Source organism: Rutidosis leptorrhynchoides, chromosome 10 (genome assembly GCF_046630445.1).
Source record: "Rutidosis leptorrhynchoides isolate AG116_Rl617_1_P2 chromosome 10, CSIRO_AGI_Rlap_v1, whole genome shotgun sequence".
Classification (NCBI taxonomy): domain Eukaryota; kingdom Viridiplantae; phylum Streptophyta; class Magnoliopsida; order Asterales; family Asteraceae; genus Rutidosis; species Rutidosis leptorrhynchoides.
The window spans coordinates 126992640-127004092 of NC_092342.1; the positions used below are offsets into that span (position 1 = coordinate 126992640).

At 31.6% G+C, this 11453-nt stretch overlaps 1 protein-coding gene across 1 annotated transcript; it reads left to right on the forward strand.

Annotated features, from left to right (window-relative positions):
- The first annotated feature begins 289 nt into the window (after positions 1-289).
- On the forward strand, positions 290-6173 carry LOC139871966 (pyruvate dehydrogenase E1 component subunit beta-1, mitochondrial). The gene is made up of 15 exons (XM_071859729.1): positions 290-379; positions 648-712; positions 808-882; positions 1530-1610; positions 1688-1714; positions 1826-1888; positions 1979-2065; positions 2715-2840; positions 3525-3658; positions 3946-4018; positions 4099-4164; positions 4547-4585; positions 4694-4818; positions 5272-5386; positions 5862-6173. Exons 2-15 carry the CDS (start codon positions 674-676, stop codon positions 5928-5930), a joined length of 1119 nt encoding a protein of 372 aa, XP_071715830.1. The 5' UTR covers positions 290-379; positions 648-673; the 3' UTR covers positions 5931-6173.
- The last annotated feature ends 5280 nt before the right edge of the window (positions 6174-11453 follow it).

Below are 11453 nucleotides of genomic sequence, written 5' to 3' on the forward strand. Positions count from 1 at the left end.
GTACTACAGGATTTTGTGTATTAGATACATAGATAATTTTGCCATAAAAAAAAAAAAACCCCCCCCTTAAAATTTGAATGAAAGATGCAAATGAAATGAAAGTTTCATTGTCCACCAACTAATCATAAGTTTAAAAATAAAATATATAAAATATACGTAGTACTTTGTTTACTCGTATTTATTTTTTTTATTCTTAATTCTTAATTCTTAATTCTTACGTATTTATTTATATTTATAATTTTATAATATTTTATAATATAAATATAAAATATAATATAATTCTTCATATCACTCAAGAGACAACAAACCAAAAGAGATACTCTTTCTTAGGTAGCCTACCTGCTTTCAACTCCTTGTATCCGGTGATCGAAAATTAATTGTAAGCACCTTAAATCAACATATGTATAATCATATTCATTTAATTAATAATTATATAATTATATATATATATATATATATATATATATACATACATACATATCTACTTATACAGCAACTTCTTCCAATCATCATTTATATGTATCATATTCTCCGTATTTCATCTAAATTAGTTATTAGATTTTATATGCTCGTTATAGTTTCTGATTTATAATTGTTACAGATCTGATTTGATATTTTACATTTTTTTTTATTTTTCTCGTCTATAGTTTTTGACCTAAAAGGAGATAGAAAGATGTTAGGGATTATAAGGCAAAAAGCTGTTGCTGCTCAGGTAAACGAAATGATATATTTTATTAATCGGTTTGAAATATGAATTGTGATGATAAATGATATTTTTAATATGTTTTTTTTTTTTTTTATATTTAGGGTTTGGGAAATAATATGATGAGGTTAAGGACTGTAGCATCAGCCATGAGACATTATTCGTCTGGAATTAAAGAGGTGATTCATGATTTGCTTTTTGCGATTTGTTTATTATCATATTAAGTTATTATTTATTTACGCAACAAAACTAATTTTGTGATTTGTTTATATGTTTTTATATTAAAAGCTAATCCTAGACTGTTGGTTATCTAATGAGCTACGATCGATCTGACTAGCAGTTTGAAATCGTTGCTTCATTTCAAATTAAATGTGGATGAATTGAATTTACAAAGGCACTTTTGGTTAAATAATGTTAGGGTTGTCAACTTTATCTTAATGTGATAAATATTTTTAATTATCTAGGAGTCTTTTGGATTTTGTGATTATTATTAGTAATTAGTAAAAGTATAATAGTAATATTAATAGTAATAGTAATTAGTATTAGTATATTGTAAAGCCTTATTGCTCACTTCAACTTGTGATAGCTCATTTAGCGACTGAGATTCATAAGAAAGAAAGTTTTGTTAAAAATGAACTTGATCTATCGAAAAGTTGAGGTGGTAGCTGAGTGTGGATTAGCTTAGCTTTTGCATCTATATTAGTCAAGCGCCATGTCAATCATATAGCAGACTTTGTTTAATAGTTGTTTGGTATTAAGACTTTGTTTAATAGTTGTTTGGTATTATGAAATTTCTTTTAATATATGGTTCTTTAAGTTCTTGCAGATGACAGTACGAGATGCTTTGAACTCTGCTCTTGATGAGGAAATGGCTGCTGATCCTAGTGTTTTTGTGATGGGCGAAGAGGTAGATTGTTCTTTTAAATCGAAGAGCTTTTTATCTCTTTCGTGCTCATCTTTTTCTTTTCGTTTATTTTTTTTCAGGTAGGAGAATACCAAGGTGCATACAAGGTTAGAGTTTTATACTTCTTTTATTTCATTTTTATTTTTTCCATAGCAAATAACATATATCTTTTTCTGTGTTTTGGTCCCCATAATCAAGCTGTTTTTGCTTTGCTATAGATCACCAAGGGATTATTGGACAAATACGGTCCTGAAAGGGTTGTTGATACCCCAATTACTGAGGTTTGACAGTGATTCTTTACCAATATGAGTGGATACTTTAACCTTTTTTTTTGAGTTTCCAAAACTAAGAATACGTTTTGATATTTTCAGGCTGGGTTTGCGGGTATTGGAGTTGGGTCTGCATATCATGGTCTGAAGCCTGTGGTAGAGTTTATGACTTTCAACTTCTCTATGCAGGTAAGCTTCTCATTTCAACATAATGACTACTCTTGTTTGTTGGTTTCTTGTTAGTTGTTACTATAATGTGTATATGTGATTTTATAAGGATTACCCTATCAAACGTAGCAGAAAATTGAGTTTTTTTATAATTGATGAATTGACCATTGCAAGTGTGGACACACATTTTAATAAGCTGATTTTTATAAGGATTACCCGGATTTTGTTTAACATGTAACATCAGACTCCTGTACTACACGTGCAAAAGTCTACTTGTGCAATGTTTCTTGACGCTTCAGGAGAAATAATGTGGTTATTCTACTGGTGTCCAGTTATGAACTTATGAGACTTAGGGAGATATTTGTTTGGTGAGAAGATGTCATATGATGGAAATATTATTATAGAAATCTGTAATGTAATATAAAATGGGTGCTTATGCTGTCTCTTCGTATGCTGTCAAACCTCTGTAGAGATATGCTATTTGTATATAAGGACTCCTGATTTCAAAATAATCTGGATATATACTCGAGCAATCTAATTTTTTTATCGTGTATGCAGTATTGATTACCTTGGGATCTTGAACTGTTACATCTTGAAATTGTTTCTTGTTTCTTGTTAAGTTTTTATCGTGAAGCGAATATAACTTTGAACTCGTGGTATTCTTTTGCAGGCAATTGATCATATCATCAATTCTGCAGCAAAATCAAACTACATGTCTGCTGGGCAGATTAATGTTCCTATTGTTTTCAGGGGACCAAATGGGCCTGCTGCTGGTGTTGGAGCTCAACATTCTCAGGTCAGCTTCCTTATCTCTTTTTTTCCCCCTTCAAATACCATATCCATAATGAAGTATAATGGGATTTATTGTAACAAACATCAAATATAGAGTATAACAACAACAACAAAACCCAATCCCACAAAAGTGGGGTATGGAAGAACATCAAATATAGAAGTATTAATGGGTATCCTATATTGGCAATCATGTTTTCTGTTATATTATTCTTATTGTATTAGCAGGAAAGCTAAACATTTTGTAGAAACGTTTTATACATCAAGATTAAAATGCTTTTCAATATTCATGTATCTAGCGTTTGCTGATTAATTCATTATAATACCACTTGATTTTGAGAAAGATTGTCCTGTTATTGTTTTGCAACTTAGTAATTTTCTAGGTTTTATAGTAAACGAAGTTGCAGAAGACATCAATAGGTATCTCAAAACCTCATTTATGCCATGTGAATATGTGATATGATGGAATATTTGTATTAATTACTTTAGCATAAATTAACCGGGGACTTAACATCTCAGTTTAAAGACCCTTTTGGTGATTTATGGAGAATAGTGGATTAATATCTTACTTTTTGTTTTATGAAAGAAAGTATTTTTTTACCAACACGTATGTTTGGTTCTTCAATCGCCATTCTGCATCACAAGTCTCATACAAGAACTAAAACTCATATACTTTTACGATGTGGTGCAGTGTTATGGCGCGTGGTATGGTTCAGTTCCTGGTTTGAAGGTGCTTGTGCCATACTCCTCTGAAGATGCCCGTGGACTTCTAAAAGCTGCAATCAGAGACCCTGATCCTGTTGTTTTTCTTGAAAATGAGTTGTTGTGAGTATAAGTTTACTTGATTTTTTTAGAAATGGCAAGTTATACTCATATAAGGGTTGGTTACAGTTATGGTTTAACGTGTTACTGGTGAAAGCCATTAAAGACCTAAACATTTCAAAGGTTGCACAAAATATATTTTTTCACGCATTGAACTTCTTATACCATTTGATATAAGAAGTTAGATAAATTATTCAAAAGAAAATCCGATATTTAGTGAATTAATCTCATTTTATAATTTTTCAAAATTTGTTTTTCATTTCTTCCCAACCTTTTGTTTTACTCTACAGATATGGTGAATCTTTCCCTGTTTCCGCAGAAGCCCTCGATTCAAGTTTCTGCCTCCCAATAGGAAAAGCAAAGGTTTTCATCAAATTAGTAACTCTTTTTGATATTTCATTGCGAAATTTACTCGATTTGATTCAGGTTTTTTCTTGTCACAGATTGAAAGAGAAGGGAAAGATATTACAATCACATCTTTCTCTAAGATGGTTGGCTATGCTTTGAAGGTTTGTTCCAATAGTCACTAAACCTATGAGCTTTTTTTTTTTTTTTTTTTTTTTTTCCCTTTTTTTTTTTCTTTAATACACCAAATTTGAAGATCTATTTGCCCCATTAGCAAAAATAAAAACTTAAGCTGGTAAGTTGAAAAAAGAAGTTTTGAATATTGTGTATGTTGAAGAATCAACTGTACCAGGTAAGATTTTTATCAGATATGAATTTTTTTCGTTAAAGTTAAATTGCACGGTTTGGATAATGATTCCAAATGGGGTCGGTGCAAGACTAACAATTAGATAATTGCTAGTAGCGTTCTTCAACCGTTAATTAGATTGTTTAAATTTTGAACATCATTTTCTGATAATCTGATATGATGATTTTTTTCAATTTTAGGCAGCTGAAATACTTGAAAAGGATGGGATTAGTGCCGAGGTGAGTTATATGTGGCCAAAGATCCAAAAATAAATTATTGCGCTTAAAAGAATATATTTTACTTATCTAAATCTAAATGTCAATTCTAACGAAACCTCTTTTTTATAGGTTATCAACTTGCGATCGATTCGACCGCTAGATAGAGCTACAATCAATGCTTCAGTCAGGAAAACTAACCGCCTGGTTACTGTTGAAGAAGGGTTTCCTCAACATGGCATTGGTGCTGAGATCTGGTATTAGCTACTTTCTAATTGCTAAGTTTAGCTAACGACTAAAGAATAACACTATTAAGTATGATGATTATAGAAATTAATATACGTCCTGAAGAATATAAATTCTGAAGGTTTTAATCATCCAAAGTATTCTCGTCATGACATTCGATATAACCTGACTATTTGATCTGTTTTTTCTTTTAAATTATATTTGAGTATTTGACCTCTGTAAAAATAATATAAAAACTTGATAACGTTCAAGACTATAAGAAATCAAGAATAAGAAAGAATAGTTATAGAGAACCTATTGACCCATTCATCATAAATAAGTAGCTCAAATTGCGAAGGTCGGATTTTTTTGTTGTAACACAAGAAATGTTACTCGTATTTTACTCAAACAGTACATTTGACTTTGACTTCTATCATTATAATACTAAAATCAACGAATATGTTTTTAATGGGTTTTTGTTGCAGTGCATCTGTTGTTGAAGATAGCTTTGGTTATCTGGATGCGCCAGTGGAGAGGATTGCTGGGGCTGATGTTCCCACACCGTATGCTGCCAATCTTGAGAGAATGGCTTTTCCTCAGGTGAATTCTCTAAACTAGGTTTAATTTTTTTTTATCTAATTAGATACTTTATTCTATTTCTGAATTAGTTTATAACCCGCAACTTCGCTCGTGGAAATAACGATTATAATTATTATTTCAGTAATTGAATTAATTTTGCATTACCATTTACCAAAACAAATCAATGGTTAAAATAATTTTATTTTCATTATCAATTACAAATATGACATCATAATTAAAATCAATGTTTGAAATTCAAAGTTATAAACTCATATAAAGTTAAATATTTAATTTAATCTTTAGACAAAAGACATTGCGAGAGATGAACGCGTGGGTGGTTAAGTCCCTCGGGTGATCCTGTATTGCTGTTAAAAAAAAATATAAGTTTTTCTTTTTATATATGATAAAATAAAATATAATTAAAATTAAGAAGAGAAAGAGATTGTGGCACTCCGGCTAATTGTCTCGCTTTGTATACTCTATTATCCATTTTCAGATAGAGGATATTGTGCGTGCTTGTAAGAGAGTATGCTACAGGAAATCGTCTATAGCTGCAACTGCTTAATTTTACATTCGGAGAGTATCATACTGCGGACTCTTGTTCTTGGGGATGTTTTGAGAATGCATCTCCTGATTTTCGAGGGGTGTAAATGTCAAAATTGGAAAGCTCCAATTTTTTTTTGCTTGTGTATTGTGTGAATTAACTTTGTGAGCCTGGCAAAGGCCTTATGATTATCTCTTTACACATGAAATTTTTAATATTTAATAAAGGTTGGATGCAATATAATAGACCTCAGGTTTTGTTTTCTTTTGCGATGCATTTTCTCTTGTAAGAAAATGTACTTTTATAAGTTAGTACCTACTACAACTCGCTCAAAGTGTCAAAACTGGTTACCAATTCATGTTGACAGTAATCCGTTGGGTGTTACTTTCGGCCATAAACATATGTTTCGGCAGCGTTGGGTGTTACTTATCATGAGATCAAGTTGAATAATGATGAGAAGGTGGTACATTTGTGGATGATGTGTTTTCTAGTTGGATGGTGTGTTTTGTTTCAGGTAGATTTAAAGTTCTTGAAAATTTGATTCTACCATTTTTATAAGGTTTTACACATTTTTTAACTTACTTTTTGGTTTGGTTGGAGGTTCATTTGGAAGTAATCTCTCTATTCATAGAACATTCAGAGAGAGAACTTTCTCTACTCTTGTGTTTCACTATGGGTAGAAAATGACCTCTTTATTCTAAGATAAGGAAGGATTGTATACATCTTACATCTCATACCCTAAATATGTGAGATTGAGTTTTGTTGTTGTTGTGTTTTGTAGTTGGAGAAAAAATGATAGGTTTTGTGTTGGTGAGACACGGTTAGAGGTTCACATAAACCGGTTTCGGTTTCTAGAAAAAACCGGTTCCAAAAAATCGGTTTTTTTGGTCGTTTTTTTAGTTTATTGGAATCAGTTTTTTCGGTTCTAAACTAGTTCTTTTCGTTTTCTTCGGAAATGGTTTTTTTCGAATTCAATTTTTCCCGATTATATTTTCACTATATGATGTTTGAACAACAATAATATAAACGATATAATCAACTATAAATAATTCTCACTTCGTCTCATATTGATAGTTTAGTATTTTGTTTTTATTATACTTATTACAATTGAGCAAATTTTTCTTACTGTTCCTCAACAGGAAGGTCATTTCCGTCCTTTCACACTAAATTTATATTTTATATATGTATCTGATTAAAAAAACACCTAGCATCCACTCTTTCACTGCTTCTTCTTCCTACCCTTTCTTCCCAATTAACAAGCAGCGGTGTCGTACTTCTTCTTCCTACCCTTTCTTCACAATTAACAAGCAGAGGTGTCGTTCTTGAAGGTCGGCGACGATGGTGGCGTGGCTGGAGGTCAGCGGAGATCGACGAGGCGGCGGCAACGACGATGGTGGAAGAAATAAGCGGCGATAGTGAGGTTAAAACAAACAAGAAGAAAACCCAAAATTAAAATCGTTGGTTTTTTTCTTCACCTGTTATCAGTGCGACGACTATATGTAAGTTCTTATTTTTTCTAATTTAGGGTTTCATGAATCGTCCTAGGGTTAGGGTTAAATCGGTTAATTAAGCTTATTTCGTTCTTTGTTTTATAGAATTAACTGAATATCTGGATTAAAAGTTAGGGTTTGTTCACATAATCAGTTAATGAATTAGTTGTTACTTTTTTCTACGACGATGCTCTTTTACAATAACAGTGGGTCAATTTTTTGTTTAGTGTCGATTTTGATTTTGTTATACTTAGGTTTGCATTTTTTATAAATACTAAAACTTTCTTAATTTATGCAGTGTATTTATAGTATGTTGTTTACTTTGTTGATATAGATATTGTTGTAGTTGGAAGCATGTTACATCTACAGTTGCTGAATGTTCATTATGTAATTGTTATTGTGTTAGTTAGTTTATATTTTAGCATCTTAGCTTGGATTTGAATCTGCTATTCTATGTAGTCTCTATTATTTATTAAATAAATAAATATTTATCAGTATTTGTTGAGATGGTTTTGTTTTTTGTTTTTTGTATCTGTAAATTGATGTTGTTGTTTTCAGTGTGCTCAAGCAATGTGTTACAAGTTGAAGTAAAAAGTTGGTTTATAGCTCTCATTAAGGTAATGTGTTTCCCTATAGTTATGTTTTTAGATAATTGATTTTTTTAATTTTTTGATTTGTTGTTGCACATTTGGTTTTCATGTTCTTGATTATTAGTTGTGGCACAACAGTTTAAAATAGTAGATTCCTGATTAGCGGCTTGATAGACCTTTATCGTCTCAGCTACGTTATGTGCCGTCTTCGGACTTGGCTTCCAATCCACAGACGTTGGCTTTGGTTTTTGTTTATTTTTTTTTAATTAAACTGGAACTATCTTCTTCTTCATCACGCTCTTGCGCGCTTAGCGGCTTCCAAGTTTTTTTGTTTTGTTTTTTTTTTTTTTTATTTTTTTTATTTTTTATGATAGTAGTGATCGTTACTTGCATCGTTATAGTACATGGCTAATATCAACATGTTGTTTGGTGTTGTTTCTAAACTTATAATTACTGTCTTTAACACTACTTCAATTTAGATATGCTTGGTGTAATTTTGCATTTATTGCTGGAGTTGCGATTCACTATCTGATTGTAGTGATTGTCAATACCTCTTGAACGAAGATTCCATCTAATATGTGCGTGTTTAGAACTCTAAATACAACTTAAGATCAGAATATGCATGTATGAATTGTGTGAATAATGGTCTCATACATATATTTTATCCTCTCAAGATAGAGGTAGATATACATCACTAGCTACATTGTGGGCATTGTGGTCCATGTCAACTATCAATACCAACCCGACAGAATATTGTTGTGTTAGGATTTATGTTAGGATTTCTTGCAGTATCGTAATCGTATTGTAAGTCACAGCTCTTCTCACTCATCTTCTCTTGATGGTGCAACTGGAGCTTCAATTTCTGATGGACATTATGTTCCACTTTTAGTCGATGATAATACACCCGATAAAAACAATGGCCCCGTTCAAAACAGGTAAACTGACTTTTTTATACAATATTTTTTGTTATTGTATTCATGTTATATTGTTTATTTATTTTTATTTTTTTTGGTTATGATTACTGATTTCATGTTGATTTTGGTTCTTGGTAGCGGTCAACAAAACAGCATTTGTTACAACCATCTGCTCGCAACAATCAGATATGCCAAACTCCCTTTTCCGTACAGTATTATGGAAGCTCATTTAGGCATCTCAAATTCAAGAGTTCTTTTGTCACTAAAAAGAGTTAATAGAGAATTTATCCTCCTCTAATTAGAAGAGATATAATAATATAATTTTCATTATTCTACTTAGTGAAAATGTCCAATTACAAGAGTTCACTAATGATTTTTTTTTTGTTCTTTTGATTTTCACTTTCGGTTAGTTACTATTCCCATTTCTTAATTTACATATATGTATGCATGTTTACATGTTTTGTTTATCACTGAATAATTAATTAGTTTCATTCTCATAACAGGTATTCTTACGAATTTCGTTGTTTTCTCAAATGCAACAGAATGTCACACGGCTGCTGATTGTGAAATTCTAAATTGCCCTGGCGATTCAGTAGAATGCACTTTTAACAGATGTTGGTGTAATGGTCGTAATGGATAATCGTTGGTAAATTTTATACTTGATTACCTAATAATAATAATAATATAATAGAAATGGTCATGTTTAGTTGGTGTTTATGAGGCTGTTTTGGTAGTTGTAGCCAAGTAATGGGTTCGTTTTTGGTAAAGCGAGGTTTTTTTCGCCAAGGTTGTTGGGTTTTTTGGTGGTTTGATGTGTGCAAATATAGTATTATTATCGGGATAATAAACAAAACGTAGCATGGCGTGGATGGTTACTGTTGTTGGATAGTTAACAGATCACCCGGGTTCGAGCTTTATTTTTTTTTCAAGCAACCTCATCTAATCTACCACCCATAACTCTAATTCAATTTTATCTTCCTTTTTTTTACATATCTTTTACTCCGTATTCTTATATCTTTTACACCGTATGTGCTTTTTCACACATTTATTTAATGGACACTGTTTCTTTTTTACTGTGTGTTTATTTTGCTTGATGTGGTTTCATTTCTTTCTAATAAGCTGTATTGGTGTTGGTTTTTTGTTAAGCAGGTGTGTCAAACTTTTATCAACAGTTGCTATGCACAATTACTCCCCACAAAAGGAAACTAGATGGTTCGAGCAAAAGCAATTCTTACTTTAACTAAAAAGTCATGAAACCTTGCAATACATATAAGGTATAACGTCATTAAAGAATATTGATTTGCATTGTCACTCAATAAAGGGCCCAGTTTTCGCCGTATTGGTTTGAGATAGCAGGCGGGCATGTTTATCGGAGTGTGGTGAGTATTTTGTGGGGATTAACCTTTTCAGGTGTAAAAATGTAATATTTATTCTTAACATTCAATAAAAAACCTGATTTAGTTCTAGCAAAACCTTCCTGTTGGTTTAGCCATGTTTTGTGTTTGACTATTGAATGTCGTTTCAGGGTTAGTAATGATATTGAGGTTGTTGCAGTTGCATATGGATTTGGAAATGCAATTGGTAATAAGGTAACTGTTCTCGGGATTTGATTATTCTAATTTACTTGCATTTATGAAGATTCGATTTTATAACTGATTAACTGCTGTGTATATGGAGCAATTGGTTTGAGGATGAGATTCTATGGGGAGGATTATATGCTTTGTGAATTGTCACTTTGACACTTGGAGGTTGTTAGTCGTCATAATGCTGATTTCGAAAACGTATACAAGACTATGACCTTCAGCCATCCACAAATGTTGTGACCTTCAGCAGTTTCTCCAATTTCCTATGTGTCAAGACTTCACCTTCTGCAGTTTCTCATATGGCTACCGAACGTTTGGACCAAAGCTGGCACTAGACAATTTGTCGTTTTTCAGATATTGATTTTTTTAAGATAATGGCTACCTTTTGTTTGTAAATATTTTAATACTGGAAGAACACCTTTCACTTGCCTTTTGTAACTGAAACAACGCTCAGTTTTAATCGTATATTAGCCATGAACTATGTGTAATTCAACTTTAATGTGCAAGTCCATTACGATGCAACCAAGGAAATAGATTACAAAAGGTAGCCAATTGTACGTACATATATCTTTTAATACGGTATACGTATAAACATCTAAGCCAACTGAACATGAATGTCTTTCAAGGTGGCCGCGGCAACGCGCGGTTGGCCACCTGCTTGTTTGTATCAAATTAATAGTCCACTTTTATAAATAGATAAAATTAATAAGGTAAATTTTTATAATATCCTTAACTTTTGCATATAAGATAAAAAGATACATAAAAAGTAAAAAGGTAAAACTGTAAAGTAAATAAAAAGTAAATTATATTAATGAGATTTCTTAAACTGTGGTTTTTGTCCGGAAACTATTAATATGAGTTGGAGAGAGTATTAAACAATATAATCATAAGCTATAAAGCGTTCACGCTTAAACAACTATAATAAATTATAATCTAACACTTAAATTTTAACAATATGATAATACGA

Coding starts and splice junctions, on each gene's coding strand:
- LOC139871966 (XM_071859729.1), top strand. CDS start 674: ATGTTAGGGATTATAAGGCAAAAAGCTGTTGCTGCTCAG. Junction 1,611..1,687: donor TTTTTGTGATGGGCGAAGAG/GTAGATTGTTCT, acceptor ATTTTTTTTCAG/GTAGGAGAATACCAAGGTGC. Junction 1,715..1,825: donor AATACCAAGGTGCATACAAG/GTTAGAGTTTTA, acceptor GCTTTGCTATAG/ATCACCAAGGGATTATTGGA.